Source organism: Daucus carota, chromosome 3 (assembly GCF_001625215.2).
Source record: "Daucus carota subsp. sativus chromosome 3, DH1 v3.0, whole genome shotgun sequence".
NCBI classification, from domain to species: domain Eukaryota; kingdom Viridiplantae; phylum Streptophyta; class Magnoliopsida; order Apiales; family Apiaceae; genus Daucus; species Daucus carota.
Window position 1 is genome coordinate 59406856 of NC_030383.2, and position 26461 is coordinate 59433316.

General features: G+C 34.8%; 7 protein-coding genes across 7 annotated transcripts; 5 read left to right on the forward strand and 2 right to left on the reverse strand.

Annotated features, from left to right (window-relative positions):
* Positions 1 to 2283: 2283 nt before the first annotated feature.
* Positions 2284 to 3315, reverse strand: LOC108210398 (probable F-box protein At2g36090). The gene has a single exon (XM_017381661.2). The coding sequence runs from the start codon at positions 3313 to 3315 to the stop codon at positions 2284 to 2286; it is 1032 nt and encodes a 343-aa protein (XP_017237150.1).
* Positions 3316 to 11655: 8340 nt separating this feature from the next.
* On the reverse strand, positions 11656 to 12937 carry LOC108212819 (F-box protein At2g27310). The gene has a single exon (XM_017384531.2). It carries the CDS (start codon positions 12815 to 12817, stop codon positions 11822 to 11824), a length of 996 nt encoding a protein of 331 aa, XP_017240020.1. The 5' UTR covers positions 12818 to 12937; the 3' UTR covers positions 11656 to 11821.
* Positions 12938 to 14049: 1112 nt separating this feature from the next.
* Positions 14050 to 15618, forward strand: LOC108211252 (photosystem I subunit O). Its single transcript, XM_017382798.2, has 4 exons — positions 14050 to 14239; positions 14323 to 14395; positions 14946 to 15125; positions 15421 to 15618. Exons 1-4 carry the CDS (start codon positions 14140 to 14142, stop codon positions 15509 to 15511), a joined length of 444 nt encoding a protein of 147 aa, XP_017238287.1. The 5' UTR covers positions 14050 to 14139; the 3' UTR covers positions 15512 to 15618.
* Positions 15619 to 17040: 1422 nt separating this feature from the next.
* LOC108210690 (probable aldo-keto reductase 2) lies at positions 17041 to 18994 on the forward strand. Its single transcript, XM_017382077.2, has 5 exons — positions 17041 to 17315; positions 17499 to 17705; positions 17818 to 17990; positions 18285 to 18387; positions 18474 to 18994. Exons 1-5 carry the CDS (start codon positions 17091 to 17093, stop codon positions 18810 to 18812), a joined length of 1047 nt encoding a protein of 348 aa, XP_017237566.1. The 5' UTR covers positions 17041 to 17090; the 3' UTR covers positions 18813 to 18994.
* A 154-nt stretch (positions 18995 to 19148) lies between these two features.
* Positions 19149 to 20783, forward strand: LOC135151354 (disease resistance protein At4g27190-like). The gene has a single exon (XM_064089731.1). It carries the CDS (start codon positions 19491 to 19493, stop codon positions 20781 to 20783), a length of 1293 nt encoding a protein of 430 aa, XP_063945801.1. The 5' UTR covers positions 19149 to 19490.
* Positions 20784 to 20834: 51 nt separating this feature from the next.
* Positions 20835 to 24205, forward strand: LOC108210689 (uncharacterized). The gene is made up of 3 exons (XM_017382076.2): positions 20835 to 22232; positions 22344 to 22940; positions 23021 to 24205. Exons 1-3 carry the CDS (start codon positions 20835 to 20837, stop codon positions 23384 to 23386), a joined length of 2361 nt encoding a protein of 786 aa, XP_017237565.1. The 3' UTR covers positions 23387 to 24205.
* Positions 23408 to 26344, forward strand: LOC108210691 (probable aldo-keto reductase 5). Its single transcript, XM_017382078.2, has 5 exons — positions 23408 to 24669; positions 24753 to 24956; positions 25312 to 25484; positions 25571 to 25673; positions 25787 to 26344. The coding sequence occupies exons 1-5, from the start codon at positions 24445 to 24447 to the stop codon at positions 26123 to 26125; spliced, it is 1044 nt and encodes a 347-aa protein (XP_017237567.1). The 5' UTR covers positions 23408 to 24444; the 3' UTR covers positions 26126 to 26344.
* The last annotated feature ends 117 nt before the right edge of the window (positions 26345 to 26461 follow it).

The following is a 26461-nucleotide window of genomic DNA, read 5'->3' on the forward strand; positions in this document are numbered from 1 at the left end:
TCTTACTAATTTTTAACCAAAAATGATAAATTGAAATAATGTTTATTGACTATATAATGGCATCTTCGGGACGTCTCACGCTCTGGTTTACCTATTGATATTATGGTAATTTTATAAAATATTTTTCTAAAATTAATTCAATGTTAAATATGTAAAAAATTATCATATAGTGTAGGTTCTTTTTCATATTACAGATTTCAATATATCTATGCGTTGGTGTATGTCATGTATAATTTCGTGAAGGCATGAACTTTGTTCTCTTTGCAAATAGTTTACGCTTCTTCTTTTTTTTCTATAGGCATATTAAGAAAACCACATTGGTTACATTTTTGGTAATTTGAAATGAATATTCTTAATCAATATTTTCTTACCTTTTTAATGGTGAATATAAAAAATTGAGAAAAGATTATAAAGGAATATGCAAAAATATCTTTTCCCATATGTTTAGAATTATTCTAAATCTGTGAGTATCTTTTGCCGATGCACTACTGATGATCATATAATTATATTAGTGAAAGTAAGAAAAATTGTGTTGTTATTTTAATGTATGTTTTGTCATAATCTTTTCACATATTTAAATTCTGTGAAAAGATATGATGATACATTTTTATTTACTTTTTGAGAAAGTCATTTTATATCGATATAATTTGATCATTAAATTTACATGTATGATTTTAAAATTTGTTGTAGAATCCAAACCGAAGGCGATATTGCAAAACATGAACGTAAGGGGGTTAACGATAGAACAGCTAAAGAGTCATCTCCAGGTAAAGTAATCATTGAATGTTAAAAGATATTACCCGAATAGAGAGTCTAAGTAACCTCTAACCGACATCTTTTTAAGAGTTTATCTAATGTGATTAGTTTTTCATGCAGAGGGTTCCAAAAAGCATTCTTCGCACTTCATAATCTGCTAGTGGAATCCTGAGTGAGTAATTGTGCTAGTTTTATTTATAATTAATTATTTTCAGTGATCGAAATAACACAACTATTTCTGTTTCACAATTCTCAGATGGCTAGACTCCTCGTACGTCCAATTTTGAATAAGACATTGAAAGGCCTGGAAGATTGCAGATGAGTTGTGAGGTGGGCTTTTCTAATGAAATTTGTGCCTTTTGTTTTTTATAATAGTCTGTATAGAATTCATAAAATATTTAAACTATTTTTCTAAAAATAAATTGGTAGTGTCTGAATAACCATTGTAACTACAGGATTTTACCAGTCAATGAGCACCCTGCTAATAATGTGAAGTTCAACTTCGAAGCCTTCTGTTTTTTGAAAAGTTCACGGACATCAACTATCATCAAATCCTTAAGAACGCTCTGTGTGATAGAGATGCTCATGATATGAAGTTCAAACATTTCTATTTTGGTGAGATAATTTACGTCTTTTGAGATGGTTACAGATATTATATTCTCTGAAAAACTGTTCTTCGCATGCTTCTGAAATTGTTATCTATATATATATATATATATATATATATATATATATATATATATATAGGGGATTGCTCAAAAAAGAACACCCTAAAAAGAAGAACACTTTATAATTGCATATAGAATCTTATCCAAAACTTGAATTAAATTCTAATTTTAAGCTAATTAACCTTTTATTATGAATAATAATAGTATCTGACATGTTTAACAATAAATATGAATTAAAAATAACATGATTTATGTAATATTAATCGTGCAAAATATATATATATATATATATATATATATATATATATATATATATATATATATATATATATATATATATATATGATTCTAATTTGGATTCTATAATATTTCATATTAATAATTTGGATGAGTTTGGATTTTAGATTTCATATATTATGTTCAATTGGTGTTTAATTATGAAATTATAATCTTAATAAATCATTTTTTTTATGAAAAATAAAGTGTTATGATAGTGTTCTTTGTTGTTCTTTTTTAAAAAAGTGTTCTGTGTGGATTTATAACAATTTTTATATACATAATAAACAACAAAATTTGATCATATTTAAATATTGCTGTCTATACCTATCGTTATTTGAGTATATGTGGTTTTGTTGAATTATGTCCAATCATTTTGTTATCGATTAATTGGAGTGTTTCTTCGTGGATCAGAATCTACGAAATTCTTGTGCTTTTATGTACCCAGGCCCAGCAGATACGAAAAAGCATTCGAGATAACGACAAGCAGACACAACAAACAAAAACCAATCAAGTTCGCAATAATTCAATAAAATAATTTAAAGTGTAACAAGAACTCCATTATTGTACTATACACATTTTTCTAATTGGGAAAAACATTTAGGCTGACGATTAAGAAGACAAAAGCAAAGAAATAAGCAACCCATGAAAGTCTATACACCATGTTCAGCGTCCTTTCGGTCCTCTTTTTTCCTTCAATTTTCTTTCTTTTTAATTCCAAATATTTTTCATACGTCTCTTTCATTTCTCCTCCATTTGCTTTCTTTCTTTCACCTCTCTCCATGGCTTCCTCCAAAATTTTGAGAGACTTTTCTCCACTCAAACGCCTCATATGCATGTCCTCCATGTACATATTGAGCTCCCTGAATTTAACATATTTTCCTTCTTTACAACCGAATGTCGCCACAATTCTACATTCGACAAGCTCCGACGAATTATCTCCCGAAAGAATTGTCGCAAAAATTACTTGTATGTCATATCCATTCCAATATGGTTGGACAGACACCGGCCCGAAACTCGACACGTTTACCGCGCGTTTTCGAGTCGGATCAATAACAATCCAACTCAATTTTAGGTTTTCTTGAAGCTCTAGCAATATGCACTTATCTTCATCACTCTCGAATTTTAACGGAATCTTCACGGTTTCTTTGTTCTCAAGCATGTCCACCCAAAACGAGAAATGCCGAAAGCTCTTGTCACCCGTGTTCGTAACCACTACTTTAGAAAAAATTAGTTCATCCCCGTAGTGTATATCAACGGCTGAAATTAGTTCCGGCATGTCGCCTTCAGAAAACGGGGTACCCTGAGTACGTTTGGTTTGGTCAGGTCGGATTACAGGAAATGCATCGGAGAAAAAAGAGCGGTAGCCACCGGGGAACGTGGAGATCGTCTTTCGAACAAGAGGGTGTTTGATAGAATCCCACGTCAAGTCACAAATATCTCTCCACAAATTTTCTTTGTTGCAAAGATTGCGTAACATGTGAGAAGCCGACGCTGCGCAGGCCAGCGATGCGCCATCGAATTTCGTTAATACGTGACTCTCTATCACATCCGTATGCACGGCGCCGATTGTTGTGGCCGCTCCGCCTTGATTAAAAGAACTCGAATGATCCATTCAATTTAGATTACCTTTCGAAACGAAGATTTATTTTGTGGAAATTTGAGTAAAGATAAGAGATATATATACAGGTAGGCCTTAGGTAGATAAATACACAATATGGCATTTAGGGCCCGGTCAACTATTGCTAGTCCAAATGTAAGACGTGTTTGGTCAATAAGATTCTATTTTATGCCAACTTGTTTGATGTGAACACACTACTATTCAAATTTACAGCAGTGGCAGTTCTTTGATGTGAAGATTTTTCGTGGCATTTGGACGTGGCCAAGAGGTGTCTCGTTGTCGATCAACATGCAAAAAATCATAGTTAGCAGAAAGACGACGATGGTTCGTAGTAAATTACGGGGATCTTTCTTAAACCTCATGCTGTGTCTGTTTTAAAATTTTTAGAGGAGACACGTATCGTAAGTATGACAAAACCTAATATTATAAATGTCTATTAATATATTTTTTGATTTAATTTTAATTTTTGATATAATGTACTTTTTTCATTCCCTTTTTTTGTTTACATGAGTAAGACAATGAGATAAAGAAAATATATAAATTAGTAGAAAAGATAAAAACTAAGGGGGCCAAATTACGAACATATATAATAATATTTAATGGATAAATATTGAAGAGTGAATTAAAGTAGCGAGTAATATCGAAATATTATATTATAAAAGGTTTAGTGTTTATAAAAAAATTTGACACGTAAGGAAAGACGAATCAAAAAAAATTTGAAATATAAGGAAATAAATAAACATTATAAATAAATATCAGAGAGAATAATGTAACATGATACAACAAACACTTAAAAGCAAAGTAGTGGATAACATACTCATCCCTCCATTCTCATTTATCACCACATCTTTCTGGCAAATATAAAAAATTATCATATCCTTCTTGTGCACTTTTACTCTGGAAAAGAATTGTGAGTGGCACCGGCACATATCAACATCGGGCAAAACGACATGGACAACCTGTTTCAATGATGTTTCAATTCCATTGTGTAGAATTTGCTTTTTGTTGTGTAAAATTATTCAGAATTTATTTATAATAATTTGTAGAATTTATTTATAAGAATTTGTAGTCCTGTTCCAAGTAAGAAAGCGGGTGGTCGAAAATATACGGTGGGCAGGAGTTTTGCCCCTTCTTTTTAACTCTTACTCCCTCCGTCCCATTTTATATAGGCTGGTTTGACTTTTACGGAAATTAAGAAAAATGTACTATATGTAGTTGAAAAGTGGGTAAAGTGGCGGGACCTATCAATATTTTATAATAGATATGAGATAGTGGAGGAAAATAGTGGGTGTAATTAGGGGTGAACATCGGCCGGTTTGGACGGTTTGAAGGGTCTAAACCAAACCAAACCGAAATAATCGGTTATTCAAAATCTCAATCCAAAACCAAACCATTATGTTTAAAATCCAGACCAAACCAATCCGTTTAAAACGGTTCGGTTCGGTTTAAACCGTTTTTTATATGTAAAACAAAGTTAGCAACAAAATTAAATTTTAACTTGAAAAATTCAATTTATATTTTCTATTTAATCATATTTAAAGAGGATACAAGAATATATTAGCTTGATAGATAAAAAGAGACGGAAGAAAATAAAAAAATGTGATTCATATACTTTTATAAAAATATAAATAAAAAGAAAGGAAACATTATACATACATCGAAATTAATATCATAAAATAGAATAAATAATATTTTTATAAAGAAATTTTTTACTAGGATACCTTTTATATGTTTAAGATTTTACATTTTTTCGTAGATTATAATTTTATTTTTAATAATACATTATTAGTACATGTATATTAATATTTAAATCTACACATTCGGTTCGGTTCGGATTTATCGGTTGGTTTGGAGGTAAAAACCGAAACCAAACCGAAATAATTCGGTTTTTATAATTTGAAACCATAACCAAACCAAACCGTTATTAAACCGTTAAATTCGGTTTGGACGGATTGGATCGGCCGGTTTCGGTCGGTTTGGAGAATTTTTGCTCACCCCTAGGTGTAATAGTGTTTATTTATTAAAAAGAGAATATAAAATATAGAGGTAGTGGGTGTAATAGTGAAAAGTAGTGTTAAAAAATAGTAAGTATTATGGGTTCATTCATTTTGGGACGTCCTAAAAATAATGAGATCACATAAAATGATGAGACGGCGGAGGGAGTACCTAGTTACATGAAACAATGGGACGCAAACCATTACATAACACCAAGGTCGAATATATATTTTTGACGAAATTTTAAATTTTTGGTTCTTGGGCGTGCCATTATTCAAATTTTTTGGTCAAAAGTTGAATTTTTTTGATGAAATTTAATCACAATTATTTTCGACCGTTTGGTCACATTTGACCAGTCAAAAATGGTAGTCGAATTTAACAGGTGGAAAACGTAAATAAGTTCGACTATTTTTTATTTTTGACTCCTTTATAATATTGATTGCCTATGATTCGGTCCAGTGTTGTGAAACACGCAAAATAAAAAAAACGCAAGCTCCAATTTTGAAGCGCAACTCGTAAAGCGCGATTACTCGCGCGATTTTTAGACAAAAATGAAATTATCTATATAATTATATAATTCCGAGAATGTTACTTCTAATATTAGTTTCAAACAAAATAATAGTTTCAACATAATGGAAATATCACATAAACTATCATATTATCAATCAATAACATTTAGTAAGTCAAAGGCTTCCGAATCGTTTAGCTCGATCTCAGGTCCTTCGAATTCTCTCTCTTCCTCATCATCATCTTCATCTATGAGTTGTGAGGCAGTAGGTTATAATTTATAAAGATACAAGTAGGGTTTTTTTAACTTCGGGGTATTTCAGTCATTCTATACTTTTGCGAGTTTTTGCGCTTTTTACAGCGAGTTTTTGCGAGTAATCGCGCTTGACTCGCGATTTTTGGACAATTTCAAAATCACGCTAAATCGGTCATACGCAGCTCGCTGGACCTTCGCTTACTCGCGAAGCGCGATTAATCGCGATTTTCACAACACTGATTCGGTCGAATTTTGCTTTTTTCAACCATAAATGGTTGAGTACTTGAGTATAGGTTTTTTCGACAAGATTACGTTTGGGGATCAAAAATAGTCGATTTTTATGTAGGACATGTTCCTTATCCAATATAATAGTTTCATATAAATTTTAAATTATGAAAAGTACATTCTAAACTAAATTATATATTTTCTCGTGATATATTTTAAAATTTTTGGTTGCATGATAAATAAATAACAATAATTTGAATAATTTAGTCATAAAAAGTGTTTTAATTTGACGATCATATTTATATTTTGCTAGTTATACACGGATTAATTTTAAAAACAAGAAAATAGAACGTATAGAGTGGGGGCAGATTTAGAATTTAAATTTGTAAGGGCAAAAAGAACGACGAGACGGAGGAAGTTTATGTCTTTGTCTTCAATCATGTGAACAAAACTGCAATTCAGTAATTTTCAATAAATTAAATATAAAAATTCTATAAAATTTATTAGAGGAAAGTACACATACCGTTCCCGTTATGACTCCGTCCCGTTAGCCCCGCCCATCCGAACACTCTTCCTCCTACTTTCCCAACTTCTGCTTCTGCACATGTAAAATTTATTGGAGAATTCAAGCTTTCTAGTAAAAGTTAGAGCTAACAAACATGAGAAAAAATTGTCTGTGACCGATACCAAACTCGGGAAATAAAAAATTAATAGAGCCAGTTGTGCGTTTCTTTACTTTCTATGATGACTTTAGAAGAGTGACAATTCAGAGGCTCATCAATTTTAAATTCGCATTTTCGTTTTTATAAGTAGCCGAATAGGAGGCCGGGTCACCGACTGACCGTAGCTGGGTCAAGTGAATGTTTTAAGTTCGCCTCCGAGATTTGGACTGAGACTACAATATTATAAGTATGTTAAATGTAAATTATACTTTCTTTTGTGAAAGAAATAAAATCTTTATTTACTTTAATCGAAAATCAATATACTAGAATTCATATTTAACTATGAATATATTTGATCTATGTTTCATAAATTTAAAAAATTGGTCAGACTTACGAGACTCACGGTTGAATATTTATATAAGTACTTCGATAATTCGAATCCAGCCGGATTAGTGTGCTTCAAAATTTGGCACGGGTCAAATGTCAAATTTTAATCATTTTCCAGGCAGTTTACGCATTTCAGCTTTCTGCAAGCAAAGTCGGCATTCCAGAAATTAAGGTGGTGGTGCTCTTTCCAGGAAAGATCATATTCGATAAATTATGGTACCGTTGCTTTTTCTAGGAAAGATCACATTCGAAGTAAAGCCTATTCTACAGTGATATATATCCGTTTGCAATCAATATATATCCATTTGGCTGCTTGATAGAAAAAGCTGGCCGGTGCCTTGTAGATTAGGTAGTGTCGTCGTCATCAGGTTTAGGCCGGTATGAACAATACGCGAAATTCACAAAAAAGAAAAACAGTAAGGTGCGCTTTAGCTGAACTTAAAAAAGGAATTTACTCTCCCTAGTCCTTAATATAAACTTTTTACGCATAATTTTAGAAGATTTGACTATATATTTAAAATTATTCAAAAAATTTATTTTCAGAATAATAATATTTATGTCATATTAAACACGAACCCGATCGGAAACCCGTGGATTTGGATTTGAATTTGATATGCGAACACGATTGTATTTGTATTTGGATTTTAAAAATAATTTAGATTCGAATTTATATATCTTAGATATCTGAACCAATCCGAGCCATTGTCATTTCTAAACAGAGGAAACATGAAAATCTAAAAAAAAATATCACACTCCTCTGTCTCCCTCAATTGTTTACATAGGGAGAGAGGATTCGACATATATTTTATACTCTCATCAAATTTAATTTCATAATAAATTATTTAAAAACACTGGACGCAGTATTGGCCTGTCTCCACCAAGCATTCAAGCAATGAAGCCCTGCTCGGAGCCCCAGAACACTTTTCAGATAATAAATACTGAAGATAACCTGCATGTCAACTGTGCAAGATTACGACCGTGAAATATTATGTACGGGATTTTTTGGATAAACTTAAAAAAATTTATTCATTACTTAAAACAAAAAGTGGATTAAAAGTGATAATTTAATAAGTTAATAAAACGTTTACAAAAAACGAAAATTTTGATAGACAAGTTAACATTTTCGACTTTTTAAGAGTGCTTCTACCTATTTACAAAAACATGTCAAAAAGAAGAGAAGTCAGAAGCACAAGCCGCTTCTGTTAAACAAACATGGGCTATAACTGAACAACACGACTCTCAAAAGTTTTCAAATTTTTTTTACATAATATGCATTTAAATATAAATTGTATATTTATCAGTGTTTCAACTAATGTTAACTAAGATATCTTAAATTTTGAGCTTGACGAGTACCTGAACCGAAGAAAACCCATTTACTTATCACCAGAGTATAATTGGCCAATTGCGGACACATGAAAAAACTCAGGATAAAAATGGTCCACAATAGCGACTGAACATAGCTTAATTGATGCTGAGAGCTGTCATGAACTCATGGGTGCTCGATCGACTGTGAACTTGTTAGTCTTGAATATCACCGCTGAAAGGTTCTGATTACTAAATAAAGCCCTGTTCCGCTAAATATCTTGCTACAAAAATCTATAAGCAGGTTGTAAATCGATCCAAATTAGCCGATATCTCAACTTATATTCGGTTTGAAAATATAATAAATATATTATATTTATTTCAAAAATCATCCAAATATGACAAGGAAAAATAAATTCGAATAAAATATGATTTCGCATATGAACATTCGTATACCGGCTTAGATCAGGTTTCATAACTAGAATAGAAAAAATAGCTACTTGAATCATGGTGCGTTTGTTTCACAACAACGTTATGGTAGTTGCACCATCACCCGTACTTTGAATTTAATTAGGGATTTTCTATGGTGTGCTCAAGGACACACAATAGTCCCTAACTCTAATAAAAATAGTTCATTTTGATTGGTGGATAAACAATAAATGATATGATTATGGCCCCATGCATTCACATCAACTCTACCAATCAAAATAATCCATTTTTATAGAACCGATTTACTAATTAAGTGCTAGGTGTTTCAATCAGTGGTACAAAAAGCTGGAGGACTTGGACCGAGTTTGTCTAAGCTTAAAGTCATCTCATAAATTCATCTATGTTTTAATGTGTTTGTGTAATATATTAAAAGTCGGCTTTAAATCAGAAATAAGTCAGAAATTAACTTAAAGTCACAATTAAATTTGAGGTAACTTTTTCAGTGACTTAATTTTTTTGAACTTTTTTTTGATAAAAATTACTCACAAATCATAAGTTACTTGTAAATCACTTTTATATTTTATTATTATATTTTTAATAACTCATAAATATTAATAAGTCAAAATTATCCAAACTGATATTTTAAATACCCAACTTATCAAATGAGTCACGTTACGTCATAAATCACGCTTAAAAGTTGTTTGATTATTTACACATCATTTAAGTGTTTGATCATATAACAAAAATTAATCGAGAATTTAACAAAAGTATATCTTTTTATAATTTAATATCTCTTAAAAATATTTGTAAAAAAACTATCCACAACTAAAAAGTATTAGATGCAACTTTTTCACATGATTCAGCAACTTCTCTTAAAAAAATTTGGAGTTGTTTTCAATTATATTGGATATGAATTTTAGTTGTATCTAATTAAACAAAACTATTAGAAAGATAGTAGTTTCATAAAAAAATTATAAAATAAAATTATTTTTACAAAAACCTATAATTTTATTATATTTTTCAAAAATAATTTTCCATTTTCAATAAAAAATAATATAAATATTTTATTTTAAAATTTTATTAATATTAAATATACTATCAAGATTCTTAAACTTACACATAAAAGTACTCAAACAAGAACAGGGAGCAGTACTTGCAAATTGCAATACATTGCAGTAACTGGATCAGTAGTTTTTTATATAACTTTTACACTTGACTGCTCCTCGAAAAACAGATAGATTTTAAAAGATTGTGTCGGTCGAGGTAATTGGCATCCTATAACCAAAACATAAGCATCACTCAAGTTACAACAGACGCCTAAGGTTAATAATGTGTCTGTTTTGAATACGCATACGCGACTCTTATTTAGGATGATGAAATCAAGCGAGCAGTAAAAAAGTGATTCTCGTCATAAAAATTTGAGATTTCCTTATACTCATCCCCTGTTTTACACGTATAGTATGAGTAAAAAAGTGTAACCGCTCTGCATCAAAATGCTTCTGTGCTCTACGATTCACATTCTTTTTTCAATTATGTTGGTAAAACTGACGGTGAAAAAATCACTCAGATTTATAATGTCAGATTGTGAAAGATCAGAATCAATTCAAGTGGTGGACATTCAAATTCAGAGAAAGAAAGAAAAAGTCATGCATGTTTTCTACTTCAAATTTACTCAACAAGATTATCTATCGGTTTAAATCAAAATCAAACTTCAAAATCAAATTTCAATAGTTTGATTTGGCATGATCTTTTGCGGAAATTAGTGCGTATCAATGGATCCTCACGGACGTTGGTTCGTCGAATGATTCGGCAAAATTTCACGCGGTTTCTAAATAATTTTGGCGAGGCAATTATATTCTTGTGGTGAGGATGTCTGAATTCGTGTCAACATAGTTTACAGTGGTATTATATGGGGTTGGGGAAGAAAAGAAATAGATTCCGTTAGATTGGTGGAGGTACACAAGAAGGAATCAAGTTAATTCAAGAAAGTGTTCATCAATGGCGGTTCTTATCCAGTTTGATATCTTCGTTTCAGATCGTTATCACCCATCATCGACAGGTAAATCCCATGTGAAGAAGATCATGGGCTAAGGTATTATATTATTATTATATCACACACAATTTTATTCATTGTGTATTAAACCGACAGTCTTCACGGAAACAGTCTCTCTACTTGGGGTAGGGGCATGATCTGCGTACATCTTAACCCTCCTCAGACGACTCTACTCTAAGCGGCATATACTGAGTATGTTTGGTTTGGTTTAGTTATATTGGTCAACGCCAATTGTTTTTACGAGCTTATGAAAAAATCATGTTTGGACCAATGAACCTAAGGAAGGATCTATTAATAAGTATGGGAGACACATGTTCATCCTAAAATTCTTTTGACATTTTTATATTTTAAAATTTTATTAAATTATAAATATATCTCTAAAAAATTTTAAAATATCTACTATATATTTTTTAAAAATTTGCTTGATTCACATGCTAGATCTGTCCGAGTGAGCGTTCCTCTCTATGAAACGTTAATATCTCTAAACTAGCGAGCTGCAGATGCCAAGAACTCAAAAATGCACTTAGCAAACCATATTTTTATCATTCCATCACACACATGAAAAACCAGTTCTTGAAAAACAAACACAAAGAAACTATGTACAAACTGGAATCACAAAGTCTAGCACTATCTAATATTCCATGTAGTTTACCTCGGTACTTATTTATAATTACCTAGTTTAAACTATTCTTCAGCGAAGGGATTAGAGAAACGCCAAAGAAAATCCATAAATCTGTCCACAATATTTTCCTTTTTCACTTCATCTCTCTTCTTTCTCTTCAGATCAACAAATTTAGCATACATCTCTTTTTCTTCTCCTCCAGTTGCTTTCTTTCTTAATCCATTATGCAGAGCCTCTTTCAAAATCCTCAAGCTCTTTTCGCCATTCAACCGCGTCCAATCCATGTCCACGACGCATAAACTCAGCTCCTTAAGTTTGATATTTTTCCCTTCGAAACGAAATATTGCTGTCACTCTACACTCAACAAACTCTGTTGTGTAAATGCCTCTGTTATCACCCGAAACAATTGTCGCGTATTTCACCTTTATTCCACTCCCATCGACCCAGCATGGTCGCACAGATATCGGCCTCAAACTCGACACGTTGGCTGCCCGTTTTAATTTCGGATCAATAATAATCCAGCTCAATCTCAGCTTCTCTTCAAAATCCAAAATGCATTTCTTCTCGTCTCCTTCATATTTAATTGGCATTTTCGAAGTACCTTCTCCGTCAAGCAAGTCGATGCAGAACTGTAGCCCAAGAAAGTTACTATCACTCGTATCCGTCGCCTTTACATTACTGTAAACCGGATCATTACCATAGTACATATCAACAGCCGAGATTAGTTCCGAATTGTGTACTTGACCTATGTAGCTCCCCTCACTAGGATTCGGGCGAAGAAGAGGAAACGAATCGGAGAAAAAAGATCGGTAACCACCCGAAAACGTAGAGATAATTTGTCGAACAAGAGGGTCTTTTATGGAATTCCATGTAGAATTACATAGATCTTCCCACAATTCATCTTGATTGCAAAGAGTGTGTAAAAGGTGGGAAGTAGAGGCCGTAGAGGCAAGAGCCGGGCCGTCGAATCTTGTTAAGATGTGTGTTTCGATGATATTTTGGTGCACGGCGGTGATTGTGGTGGCTGATCCGCCCTGTTTATCAGAGTTTGAATCCATTCGAATTCGAGCTTCTTTGATATTTCAGTTTATTTCTGTGATTTGAAAGTGAATAAGTAGATATAAATTCGGCAATTATATAGCCACCTAACTTACGGTTGTCAAAAATTTAATACAACGCCCATCTTGTTGCATGCATGTGGGCACGCTGGTCATTTCCCCAAGTGAAAGGATAAACATGCACTGTCGCGTACCCCAGTACTTTTTCTTAGCCAAAAATAAGAGAGTAAGATTTTTGTTTTGCTGGTCGACATCAACAATTAATTTAATTAATTTCAATGTCTGCAATTATTTCTATTTTATTATGTTATATCTTGTTTGATAGATTAAATTGTGTCATCAATTACATTTTGAAATAAAATCAATCCTGATTTATATCGTTAGGGTCCAAAGATCAGTATTAAGTATTATTAAGTTTTTATTTTATAGTATATAATTATTGCTAACATATATGAATAAGGATGAGATATCTTTATCTTTACTAATACCAACACTTTTTTTACACGAAACCGACAAAATTTTTTAGTTAAGTGGGCCAATGGATTATACAGGAGAGATATGTAGTCATGGACATAAGGTTTGGGCTTTTCACTTTGACACCATATATGTGCTTATATGTGCTTCTGTCAGAATGGGCCTTTAGTTTCGTTGAAAACTAAAGGAAAGTATCATCTTTATGTGATTGTTTTATAAAGACTTTCTGATCAACGAGGGTTTGTTTTATGGGATACTCGCTCCGTCCCTTTGAAGAGTATACATAATTGGACACAGAGATTAAGAAAAATGTATAAAATAAGTATAAATAGTGAGAAGAGGAAGAAAAGTGGGTAAAGTAGTGAGTCCCATCAATATATAATTGATAGATTTGAAAAATTAGTTGAAAGTAGTGGGTGGATGGGTTTTTTAAATTATAAAAGTCTGCTATTTTGGGAAAATTTTGAAATGTATAGAATTGAGTGGGACATCCAAAAGAAGAAAGTGTATAAAATTAAATGGGACGGAGGGAGTATTTGATTGGCCATAGCCCATAGAGTAGCACTAGACATGCATGTTTAGTAAACTGCCACACTGGCAAGTGGCAACCACTGGATCGTAAGACAAGTGGCAGCTACAAAGTCCATCTGGCCCTAATAATCCATTTTATCCACTTAAGTCCACGTGGCATGTTGTAATTGAGTGACATATTATCCGAGCAATCTAAATCCAACAAAAATCCTTCTATCCACCACACATGCAATAGATCAAAACTAAAAAGAATTCCAACAATAATAAATCAAGCAGTGCCAATAACAAGCCTTTGGTCAGAATCAACACAACCAAAAATGGCAGCAACAACTTCCACCATTGTGGGCTTGGGAACCTCCTCTCTGTCTTCTCCATCTCACCTTGTTTCCGCTAAGCAAACTGTCAGCTTGACATCAGGTATGCATTGTTAAAACTTTAATTTATATGTATATTTGTTATAGGTGAAGTTTAATTATATGAATTTCATTGGTTTTATGTAGGGTTTTTGAGATCTCCGGTGGCAGCAAGAAACCCGTTGAGGCTAGCACAAGCTTCGGGAGGGAAGTTTACATGGTGAATACCCTTTTGATTTTCTACAGATTAAGTAATGCTAATAAATTACGACATTATACGACATTATATCATTGTTCTAAAAGTCGGTGCTTAATCATGATTAATCATTTTTTAATCTTTGTTTTGTAAGTCACCGAATTGATTAAATTTCTGATTATTCAGCTAATCATCCATCAATTTATTAATCCAATTAATCTTCGAGTAAACCTTATCCTGTATTTTTATCTGTTAACTTCGATTTCTACTTCTTACATTACAGCATTATGTCTTAAAAGTTAAAGTATATAAATCAAAGATATTGTTGTCCGAGAGCTTGATGGGATCATGCACATCATAAATATAGTATGGAGTTTATAATTGCGTTGTAACTTTTTGCATGTCGCAGAGTTAATTTGTGAAGTATTTAACAAGTCAATTACTGAATTCTCTCCCCTATATATGATTTTCGAACTCAACAACTAAAAACCTTAAACTTATATATATTAGGCTAAATGTATAAGAAATTAAGGCACTAATTTTAAAATTAATTTTTTTGTTATTTTTTTGGCAGTTTCGAGCAGAACTGGCTCCGTAGGGATTTGAATGTGATCGGTTTTGGACTGATCGGATGGCTTGCACCATCAAGCATTCCTATTATCAATGGCGATAGCTTAACCGGACTCTTCTTTAGCAGCATTGGAACTGAACTTGCTCACTTCCCCAGCCCTCCTGCTCTAACTTCTCAGTTCTGGTAACTCCTCAACACTTCCCTGGATTCGACTAAATTTTTTTATTTTTTTTTAATAGCACGACATCTTAATTGTATACCCCTTTGATCATTCAAGAACTCAAATTGGCCCAAATTTTTAGTCGAATATGAGTAAAATTGATAAATTAATAAAATAATTTTTAAAATCGGGAACTCATCGAGAAAACTTTCGATAAATTAGAGATTTTTAGGACAATAATTATATTAGTATATGCTAATTTTTTCTTTAAATAATTATTTAACTTAACCTCATAAACTGATGTGTTCATGTACACAGGTTGTGGCTTGTTACATGGCATTTGGGTTTGTTCATCTGCCTAACTTTCGGGCAAATCGGCTTTAAGGGAAGGACCGAAGATTACTTCTAATCATTGATGTAATCGTACTTAGTACTATTGTTTATGTATTTGTGGAACCCTTGTATGTATTTGTGTATGTTAATGCTCTTTAATCATTTTCCAACCGTTGTACCTTTCTTTACCCTGTCAAAAAATTAGCCTCTAATTTAATCTTCGTCAATATATCTCGCCATAAATTTGCATTCGGTTGAAATCATAAAACGGAGATAATCACATTTCGCAAAATCATCATATTAAAAACATTCGGACATCTGATGGATTAGAGCTATTAACCAAAAAACCCAACTAACTTGTCATTTTTTTGCCAAAAAACCTTTGAATCTTTTTTCACTAATAACCCAAATAAACTTTACAAAATCTTTGAAAAAAATTAACTAGAGTTACTTACAGCTGATGTAGACTAACCATGATCATATTATATCTTATGTGGCAAATTAATTACAATTAATCAAAAAATAGTAAGAATAACTAAAAAAATATATCAGCACCAGCATTGCTCTGGTAATTCACTATAATGCAGTTCCTTAATACACACGGTAACTTCACTATTATTCACTACTATAGTGAACGCTTGAAATTTGATTGGATAAATGAATTCAGGAATAACAAAGTTTAAGAAAAATTATGATATTGTTGGCTTGCGTTGTAAGTTCAATATGTCAGATTTTTATGTCTATTGATTTTCAATCTTTAAAATCTAATTTCAGAATGTTCTCACTAAAAGACATGATTAAATACAAAAGTCTACTATGATTCTCTGTATCTCCGGTATGTGTGCATAACTCTTTCAAAATCACATACATGCCTTGCAGATTGCTCGTGACTATAATTCTGAATATCAAAGTCACCGAGAAGTTCTAATCAGTTCCGGGATTTAGCAATTATATAAAATCAAATTTGTTTGTATAAACATAATTTTGTTAAAGACGATGAAACCCTTGGATATTCAATGGACTTATGAAATCAGAATATTATAAATTATTAAAAGATAAATTATTATTATTATTAATGAATAGGCACGACATGGCACACATGTGTATAAAAAGATATAAATCAGGGAAAGATACTTGATAAGTCAGATCGGCAGATTTAACCATGGTTTATTTTGTATCTTTTTTATATATTTTTAATAAAATTTATTGGGGTTGTTAATGAAAACAGAAGTTTAAAGGTTTTTTGGCAAAAAAATGACAAGTTGATGGGGTTTTTTGGTTAATAGCTCGATGGATTATGATAAATTCAGATCTCGCAGACTTCTTCACATATATAATCATCCCCGAAAGTCAATTTATCGAATATAATCATTCCCGAAAGTCAATTTATTTGAACGTAATTCGTAGTTATACATGAAAATTTGTTCACGTTTACTGTATTTGAAAATTTGTTCTGCTGGGCATTTAATAGAGTCCCAGCAGCATGCCCTACAAAGTCAACATTGACTATGTATACTTTGCATGAAGTAAACAACGTCACTGCCTACATCAAATATCTCTCAACTATCATCTCATGCTTTGCGCCTATATATAAATGGAGTATGCAATCTTGAAGCACTCACACAACACATATTATCTGGTAAAAGAAGAGATCAATGGCTCCAACTGCAGCATTGGTGCCAAGAATTAAGCTGGGCTCGCAGGGGCTCGAGGTTTCAGCTCAGGGTTTGGGTTGCATGGGCATGTCAGCTTTTTATGGCTCAGCCAAACCCGAGTCGGAAATGATCAAGCTCATTCACCATGCAGTCACCGCCGGTGTCACGTTCCTAGATACTTCCGACTTTTACGGGCCCCACACTAACGAAATCCTCGTCGGAAAGGTCCATTGATTCTCTTTTCTCTCCATCTTGTGGTCGGAAAAAGTCCTAGTTTTTTAGCGGTTTACTGGTTATCTGTATGTTATATGTTAAAATATGATATTATATGATCCTGATAAACGCTCCTCTCAATATTATATTTTTTTTGGTTAATTTTTTAAATCACGAAGATATAATTGATCACAGGCGTTAAGAGAGTTGGGATTAAGAGGGAAAGTTGAACTAGCTACAAAATTCGGGTTGAGCACAAAGGAGGATGGACAGATTGAAATTCGTGGAGATCCGGAGTATGTTCGGGCCGCTTGTGAAGCTAGTTTGACCCGACTTGGTGTTGAATGCATTGATCTTTATTATCTCCACCGGGTTGATATTCGTGTTCCTATAGAAGTTACGGTATGTACTTCCGACAAACCAAATTAGTATCCGTTCTAGTAAATCTCGAGAATTAGTATCCGTTCTAGTAAATCTTGAGAACATTCTAACATATTATTTTGAAAACTGCAAGATGGGAGAACTCAAAAAACTGGTTGAAGAGGGTAAAATAAAGTACATTGGATTGTCCGAGGCTTCGGCCGATACGATTCGAAGGGCTCATGCTGTTCATCCCATAACAGCTTTACAGATGGAATGGTCATTGTGGTCCAGGGATTTGGAAGTCGATATTATTCCATGCTGCAGGTGAGTGAACGCAAAACGCTTCGTGCATAAAATTGGGTACAAAATCATTTACAATGAGTATGTACTATTAAGTTTTGATTGGAATACACCCTCTGTATATACATTGATACCACCAATTAAAACATTCTATCTCAATCGTCGTGTCATTGTGTGCAAAATTTTGTACTCAATTTTGTGCATGTAGCACTGCTTGTGAGTGAACATATTGATGTTTATTCAAAATTTGTTTCAAAGATTTTTAAGGCAGAACAGAGCATTTACTTGTTAATTAATCATATCTTTGCTTTTGCTTAGAGAGCTTGGTATCGGAATTGTCCCTTACAGTCCCATTGCGAGGGGATTCTTTGCATCAGGCCCCGAGCTGATTCAGAACTTAGCTGAAGATGACTGGCGGAAGGTTTGTGCAGAAAACAAAATCTCTTTTTCTGTACCTTAAGGTTTTAGTATGTGGATCATACTTATGCGTTAGTAATATAATTGCAGAATATGCCGAGGTTCCAACCTGAAAATCTTGAGCACAATAAACGCGTATATGAGCAGTTGAGCGCAATGGCTTCAAGGAAAGGGTGTAGTCCCTCACAGTTGGCTCTGGCCTGGGTCCAAAATCAAGGGAATGACGTTTCACCAATACCTGGTACCACAAAGATAGAGAATTTTAACCAAAATGTAGCAGCTCTATCCGTGAAACTATCAAAGGAGGAAATGGCTGAACTGGAATCTTTCGGTGCTGCTGATGTTGTTAAGGGAGACCGACATGCTTACATGGCATTTACCTGGTTAAATTCCGAGACACCTCCTTTGTCCTCGTGGAAATCTGAATAAAAATGTGCAATGGTCCAATTCCATTACTTCTGATCCTTGAGAATCTTTTGGCAATAGTGTTCTCCAGATTTATCTTCTAAGCAATGCTTAATGCTTGTTGGGTTACTTTATTTGTCTTATGATAATTAATGATTGTTGTTTCGAAATTGAAGTTGAAATAAGAGTTTTTTGCTTCCCAATCACCCTACTATTGTTACTATTGTTAAGAAGATATCATGTTAAGTGACCAGTTCTCCAAAAACCTCGAGCATGCAAGCTTACTTGGTTTATCATAAACAATTGAGCGCATGTTTGTCGTCGTGCACATTGAAAAAGAGATTACAGGGGACAAGATCCGCTATTAGTGCTAATTACGTTTGTTTAATATTTTGAACGTCAAAGAAGAGCATCATTTGTAGAACTCAAGACACCTGCGAATGCATATCAAAAGCAGTATCAAGAAACAAAGTAAATAAGTTGCACCATAATGTGTTGAACTATGTTGTACCCGACTGTCAGACTGAAGAATTTATATTCTATCGTGATGAGAGAGAGTCGAACCAAATACCTCCACTGGGCTATTCCATCGCTCTGGTTAACCAAAAAATATTAATATTATTAGTATCAGAGTTTTAGCTATTAGACCTGAATCTTTGTTTCCAAGTTTTTGAAAGAAAAACTCGAAAACTGGGAGTGATCATGGTCGGAGTGTCTGACATTCCATGCGTGGGTAAGGTTGTGGACAGAATATCTGATGCCACAGTTAACGCACTGTTTCGCGGGTTGCGTTATATGTTCTGTTACAAGGCTCTAGTTGATGAACTTAATTCTGAAATTAGTAAAGTTAACATTGAGGAGGTGAGGGTGTCGAGGAAAGCTGCTGCGGAAAGAGACAATGGCAAAATAATCTATGATCATGTATTGGAGTGGCAGAAAGAGGTGAAAGAAATCCAGGAGAGTACTAATGAGTTTTCGCCTTCATGGAGGTGCATTCAGAGTCTGCCAATTCCTAATCCCATTTCCCGTTTTCGACAGGGTAGGCAGGCGGTAAAGAAGGCCAAAAAGGTGAATGAACTCCTGGACTCCGGAGTGAAGCTTATGGAGAATGAAATTGCTTATCATCCAGCGGTTGTAAATGAGCCAAAACCCGAAACTGCATACCAAAGATTTCAATCCAGAGAAGGTGCTTATGGGAAACTATGGGATGCTCTGGTGACTGAAGGCAGTGCTCCGATTCTTGGCCTCTATGGAATGCCTGGTGTTGGCAAAACTAGAATGATGGAGCAAATTTGGAGTGAAGCCAAGGAGAAAAAGATCTTCAAAAAGGTCGTAAGAGAAGACGTGGGCAGTGAAACGTTGGATGTGATCAAAGTACAAAATCAGATTGCAGGGTATCTGGAATGCAATTTTGAGTCTCAAGATAATGTGGACCGGAGAGCTTCTCAGCTGAAACATAGTTTATTGAATAAAGGCAAGATCCTCTTGATATTAGACGATGTGTGGAGGGAGATCCCCTTTGATGTTATTGGAATTCCATGTGAGGATGAAATTAGTTCCATGGGTAGTAAGATCCTCCTGACATCGCGAGAGAAAGATGCATGCTTGCGCAACAAATGCAAAGATCCTGTCAAGATTACAATCCTGACAGAAGAAGAAGCGTGGGATTTGTTTAAAAACACTGTTGGGGCTTGTCAGATTGAGTCACTGCAGGATGAATTCCTGGCGCGGAGAGTTTCTCTTAAATGTTCAGGTTTACCCCTTGTCATTCGTGCAGTTGGGAAAGCATTGTTATTTGCATCTCACAATTCATGGAAAGATGCCCTAGCTCAGCTTGAGAAGGGAAGTGTCGAAAAAATTGCAGGCATAGATCCACATGTATATGCTTGTTTTAAACTGAGCATCGACAGGTTAGAAGAGGATGCCAAGTCATGTCTTTTTTTGTGTTCCTTGTTTCCTGAAGATGCTGACATTTACGTCAGGAAGTTGATCTAGTTAGCAAAAGGCGCTCAGCTTGTACTTGACGGTGAGTCTAGAATATGTGCCATGGTTGATATTCTCAGAGCATCTTCTTTGTTGCTTGACTGTGAAGAAGATCATGTAATGAAAGTGCATGACCTCATCAGAGACACTGCAAGAACTTTGGCTGTCAGAGACCCAAAGTACGCTTTCTTATTCTTAAGATGTGGCTCGCGGTTGCCTGATGATGCTGATTATGGTACTCGGAAACTATTGCATTTACATCAGGAGAAGAATGAGATTCAATATCCTAATGATCTGGTGTGCCCAGATCTGCATAGCCTGTGGCTACTATGCAATAAACAGGCACAACTGTTCTCAGGTGGCTTTTTCAATATGTTTAACAATCTCAGATTTTTATTAATCGAAGGTATGGTTTCTTCTTTCGAGCTGCAATTCTCTCTTCAACCATTGGCTCAACTTAGGACGCTTATTCTAGATGATTGTGACATTACTCACATTAATCAGGCAAAAAATAATTGTTTCCCCGAAAAACTAGAAACTCTTTGCTTCTGGAATTGTGATCTCCCAGTGCCTCTAAATTTACCAAACCTGAAATATCTCCGAAAGCTGGAAATAGAGCAGTGGAGAGGTGGAGTGCAGATGGTTCCAAATACCATTTCTAGTTTATCAAGTCTTGAGGAATTGCATATACCAAATGCATTCGAGATTCGGGGTGATATATCTGCTGTTCCCGAGCCCACATTGGCCGAGATCACTAAATTGACCAGTCTGAAAAGTTTGCGGCTCTTCTTCAGGGTTCCTGAATCTTTTCAAGACACAAAGGTATTTCAAAATTTACTTGAATTTAATATATGTGTCCCAAGGCCAAGTAAAGATGTTTGTTATCTTTTAAATACCGGTGTTTCTGTCAAGAGATCTCTTGAGTTAAATGGCAATCAGTTAGAAGCCTTGGTAATTCTGGTAGAGAGGGCTGAACAAATTCTCTTGCGGTGCACTGATATTAATGTGAGTAGCATTTGGCATCGAAACAGAGAAGCATTTGCAGACTTGAGATACCTGTACATTCACTACTGTGAGATTGAGTTTCTAGCACGGATGTCAGAGGATATGATTCGAAGGATGTCAGAGGATATGATTCGGCCTAGTCTTCAACCATCGATATCTTTCTCTAAACTAAGCATTTTACAAATTAGAGGCTGCTCTGCAATGAAATACCTCTTCTGCAGCAGAGTTGCGAAATGTCTTATGCAACTTCAACAGCTCTGCATAGATGACTGTCCCCTTTTGGAAGCAATAGTCACGAATGAAGGCACGAGTGACGGATACAGCATCAACTTGTTCAAATTAAAATCATTAAAGCTAACAAAGTTGCTAAGACTCAAAAGCTTTTACAGGGAAGAGAAAGATATGGACGATTCTGTCATTTCGTCTGTACAATTTCAGCCTCTCTTTGATGATACGGTATGATATAATTCAAGTAAAGTATGTAAGCTTAGTTCAACTTTTATTGTTTTCAATTATGCGTGAAACCATTACCAGAAGTGTATATTAACGATGAGATATGTGCAACAGGTTGCGTTCCCTTGGTTGGAAGAACTTCATATTGTGGATTCGAGTCATATAAGTGATATTTGGGGGAAACAAAATTATGAAGACAATTTATCCTCCTTTTGCAGACTCAAAAGCATTAATTTATGGGAGTGTAATAAACTTGAAAGTGTGATTCCACATGCCATGATGCAGAGGCTGCAGAATCTGGTATGCCTAGACGTATCATTCTGTAGATCTTTGGTATCTGAAATTGGTACCAATGGCTGCAATGTTGATGCAAGTCCACTGGTAGCACTACGTCGTATGCATCTCCGCGGCTTGCCTTGTTTGACAAAGACAGGGTTGAACTCTACGGAGCATTCTGGAGCCATGACTCTGTATCCTAATCTCCAAGATTTAAATATATGGAATTGCAATAGCTTGAGAAACGTGTTCTCTCCTCGTATAGCTAGAGATCTTACGCGACTTGAGAAAATGTGTGTAGAACACTGCAAGGCGATGGGAGAGATTATTGGACAGCGTGAACAAGGGGACATCACGGATATGATCCTGTTCCCTAAGCTGTCGATTTTGAAGCTCGACTCTTTGCCAACTTTAAGCAGCATTGGGTGTTACAAGGTATTATAATCATCTCTAAGCTAATCAAATTTACCAGCCTAAGTTGGCTTTTAGAACTGTGACTGACATTGTTTTTGTAGGTTGAATTCGCGAACTTGGTGGATTTGGAACTCAGAGGTGTTAAATTTAACTTTGAAGAAATGGAATTTGGCAGAGATGATTCCACTAGCGGACTCATACGTTTGCATGTAAGTTGTGATAACAACATTCAACTCCCAAGTAAATGGAAATGTAGATTACATAATCTGGAAACAATGGTATTAAATCACTGTTGGTGGCATGAACTGAACTCTCTGCAATTCCAGAGATTAAAAGTGCTCAGTGTTAGTAACTATGGAGGCGCTACCCTTTTCTCCTTCTCAATTTTCAAAAGTCTACAACTCCGCAAATTAGTAGTATCAAATTGTGCTTTACTGGAAGATATTGTGGAGGATGCAAGGGGGTGATGAACCTTCTAGCGCGCAGAAGATAACTATTACACTCTACAAGCTTGAATCAGTGATTCTTCAAGATTTACCAAAGCTCAGAACTTTTATCCACACTGCAAATTATGATTTTCATGTGCCGGCCTTAAAGAAGGTGAAAGTTAGTAACTGCGGACTCACTACTCTTTTCACCTGCTCTGTCTTTGCTAAACTCCAACAACTCAAGAGATTAAAGGTATGGAAATGCCGATTGTTGGAAGACATTGTTGAGGATGCAAGAGGTGATGAAACTCATGTCACATGTGACAAGATTATCACCCTGTCGCGACTCTCTTCAGTTATGCTTCGTGATTTGCCAAACCTCAAAAGTTTCAGTCGCTCTGTAAGGTATGGTTTTAATATGCCAGTATTAGATGAGCTTTATCTGCAGAAGTGTCCGCGGGTGGAGATGTTTACTTCCTTGGAAACCAGCACAGGACTGGTATCAGTATATAGTGAATGGCACAAGGGGGAAAAAGTTGCAGACCTGAACAACTACATAACACAAAATCGCGAAAGAGGAAGTGATTTCAACAATAGTGCTGGAGAGCCTAATTCAAGAACACGAAACAGAAGCAGAGAGAGTTGAAGTCAAGCAGCCTCGTGATTGTAAAGTTAAAGAGGAAGATGAGTTGTAGATAGCAGCCTGGGGAATAGAAAGTTCAAAGGAGCAGCATTAGCCCTCAGCTTCATGTGCATATATTATTTCAACAAACCATTTTTTTTTTTTCAAGTGTTTCTGGGCCTGTTAATAAAAGTCACAACATGCCCTCTTTCCTGGAAAAGGGCTGTGTTTTTCAATCTAGCATATCAGCCACAAGCTACTATTCAATATCAAGACTTTAGTACAAGTGCACAACCTAAAGTAAATCTGTCAAATACTCCTCATGGTTCAAAAAAGGAATATATAAGCTCCTTTATGCATGCCTAATTATGCCAGTATCTATTCTTGAAGCACTCTCACACAAGTAAGTCTTGTCCGCTATTAGTCAGGGCCACGTGCCACTCTTTCACACAAAAAAACGCGCACACAGTGATCAATGGCTTCAATTCCAGTAGTGGTGCCAAGAATAAAGCTAGGCTCACAGGGCCTTGAGGTTTCAGCTCAGGGTTTGGGTTGCATGGGCATGACATCCTTTTATGGCTTAGCCAAACCTGAGTCTAACATGATCAAACTCATCCACCATGCTGTCAACTCCGGTGTCACGTTCTTAGATACTTCTGACTTCTATGGCCCCTACAGAAATGAAATCCTCATCGGAAAGGTCCATTATTTCTTCTATCCATATATGTACAGTTTTAAATTATTTTTAAAAAATTATATGCACAATGATATAATTGACCACAGGCCTTAAAAGAGTTGGGTTTGAGAGAAGAAGTGCAAGTAGCTACTAAATTTGGAGTGACTACAAGGGATGGACAGGTTGAAATTCGTGGGGATCCTGCTTATATTCGGGCTGCTTGTGAAGCTAGTTTGATCCGACTTGGTGTTGAATGTATCGATCTTTATTATCCCCATCGTGTTGACACTCGTGTTCCTATTGAAGTTACGGTATGTCCCATTGTCCCTTAAACAACTACTTCAAGAAAGATTGTGCTGTAAGATATCACACAGGGGAGGATGCAGGATCATGTCAATAGGGGGGGCTAATGAGGAGTCCCTCAATCTATTTTTAAAAAATGGTCGCTTGAGGGGATCGGACATTGTTCAAAACATGCTTGCCATAAAAAAATTATAAAAATGGTTGCCAGTTTAAATTAGCAAGTATTTGACACTATAACTTTTGTTGGGGGTTTAATACTGTGATCACATAGACAGAGCAAGGTTAAGAATTTTCAAGATATAGCTCTGATTCGACAAATGCTCCTTTAGCTTTCTTCTAATACTTTCTTTCATAATCTGCAAGATGGGAGAACTTAAAAAACTAGTTGAAGAAGGTAAAATAAAGTACATAGGATTGTCCGAGGCTTCGGCTAATACTATCAGAAGGGCTCATGCTGTTCATCCCTTAACAGCTTTACAGATAGAATGGTCATTGTGGTCCAGGGATTTGGAAGCTGATATTGTTTCATGCTGCAGGTTTGCAAACAAGTTCATTTTTTTTCTCACAATATATTTTTAGCTGGACAATCCCTTTACTCGATTACATATCTGTTTTTGTTTAGAGAGCTAGGTATTGGGATTGTCCCATACAGTCCCCTTGGAAGGGGATTTTTCGCATCAGGCCCCGAGCTAATTCAGAACTTACCTGAAGGTGACTTTCGAAAGGTTTGTGCAAAATATATTTCTCATCTACTTCTGCAATATATTTTAAACCATATGGTCTTCAAATAAGGGCTTAATATGTTTATCATACTTATGTGGTAGTAACATAATTGCAGAAGATGCCGAGGTTCAAACCTGAAAATCTTAAGCACAATAAACGCGTATATGAGCAGTTGAGCACAATGGCGTCAAGAAAAGGGTGTAGTCCCTCACAATTGGCACTCGCCTGGGTCCATAATCAAGGAAACGACGTTATACCAATACCTGGTACCACAAAGATAGAGAATTTTAACCAGAATGTCGGAGCTCTGTCAGTGAAACTAACAAAAGAAGAAATGGCTGAACTGGGATCTTTTGGTGCTGCTGATGTTGTTAAGGGAGACAGACATGGTCAAATGACATTTACTTGGTTAAATTCCGAGACACCGCCTTTGTCCTCATGGATGTCTGATTAAGGACACCCAATCTTCCATTAACATCAGTTCAAATTCGTAAATAACTTTCTGCATTGAATTTTCCGGATGAATTCTTTGAGCGAGGCGTTTTGTCTGTCAGGTTTATATAAGCCCTGTTGTATTTCAGTTGAATATAAGTCCATTTTTCCATTTGCAGAGTATTTACTATTGTTCTGTTTATCTGAAATGTTGCGATACTCTGTAGCTTCAGATTAACAAGTACAACTGCAAATCCATCTTTAAAATTACATGTTTACTTAAAACCGCATAGAATCCTCAGTAAAAATGAAAACCTAGGAGATCAATTCAAAATCTGATGGAGTCCAAGGTTATTTT

Excerpts from the sequence above, each read along its gene's own strand:
- LOC108210398 (XM_017381661.2), bottom strand. The coding sequence starts at position 3,315 with ATGGATCATTCGAGTTCTTTTAATCAAGGCGGAGCGGCCACAACAATC.
- LOC108210690 (XM_017382077.2), top strand. The coding sequence starts at position 17,091 with ATGGCTCCAACTGCAGCATTGGTGCCAAGAATTAAGCTGGGCTCGCAG. Across the intron at positions 17,991-18,284 it reads GATATTATTCCATGCTGCAG|AGAGCTTGGTATCGGAATTG; the intron begins GTGAGTGAACGC and ends GCTTTTGCTTAG. Across the intron at positions 18,388-18,473 it reads CTGAAGATGACTGGCGGAAG|AATATGCCGAGGTTCCAACC; the intron begins GTTTGTGCAGAA and ends ATATAATTGCAG.
- LOC108210691 (XM_017382078.2), top strand. The coding sequence starts at position 24,445 with ATGGCTTCAATTCCAGTAGTGGTGCCAAGAATAAAGCTAGGCTCACAG. Across the intron at positions 24,957-25,311 it reads GTGTTCCTATTGAAGTTACG|ATGGGAGAACTTAAAAAACT; the intron begins GTATGTCCCATT and ends ATAATCTGCAAG. Across the intron at positions 25,485-25,570 it reads GATATTGTTTCATGCTGCAG|AGAGCTAGGTATTGGGATTG; the intron begins GTTTGCAAACAA and ends GTTTTTGTTTAG.
- LOC108211252 (XM_017382798.2), top strand. The coding sequence starts at position 14,140 with ATGGCAGCAACAACTTCCACCATTGTGGGCTTGGGAACCTCCTCTCTG. Across the intron at positions 14,240-14,322 it reads AACTGTCAGCTTGACATCAG|GGTTTTTGAGATCTCCGGTG; the intron begins GTATGCATTGTT and ends GGTTTTATGTAG. Across the intron at positions 15,126-15,420 it reads GCTCTAACTTCTCAGTTCTG|GTTGTGGCTTGTTACATGGC; the intron begins GTAACTCCTCAA and ends TCATGTACACAG.
- LOC135151354 (XM_064089731.1), top strand. The coding sequence starts at position 19,491 with ATGGTCGGAGTGTCTGACATTCCATGCGTGGGTAAGGTTGTGGACAGA.
- LOC108212819 (XM_017384531.2), bottom strand. The coding sequence starts at position 12,817 with ATGGATTCAAACTCTGATAAACAGGGCGGATCAGCCACCACAATCACC.
- LOC108210689 (XM_017382076.2), top strand. The coding sequence starts at position 20,835 with ATGGTTGATATTCTCAGAGCATCTTCTTTGTTGCTTGACTGTGAAGAA. Across the intron at positions 22,233-22,343 it reads AGCCTCTCTTTGATGATACG|GTTGCGTTCCCTTGGTTGGA; the intron begins GTATGATATAAT and ends TATGTGCAACAG. Across the intron at positions 22,941-23,020 it reads GCAGCATTGGGTGTTACAAG|GTTGAATTCGCGAACTTGGT; the intron begins GTATTATAATCA and ends TTGTTTTTGTAG.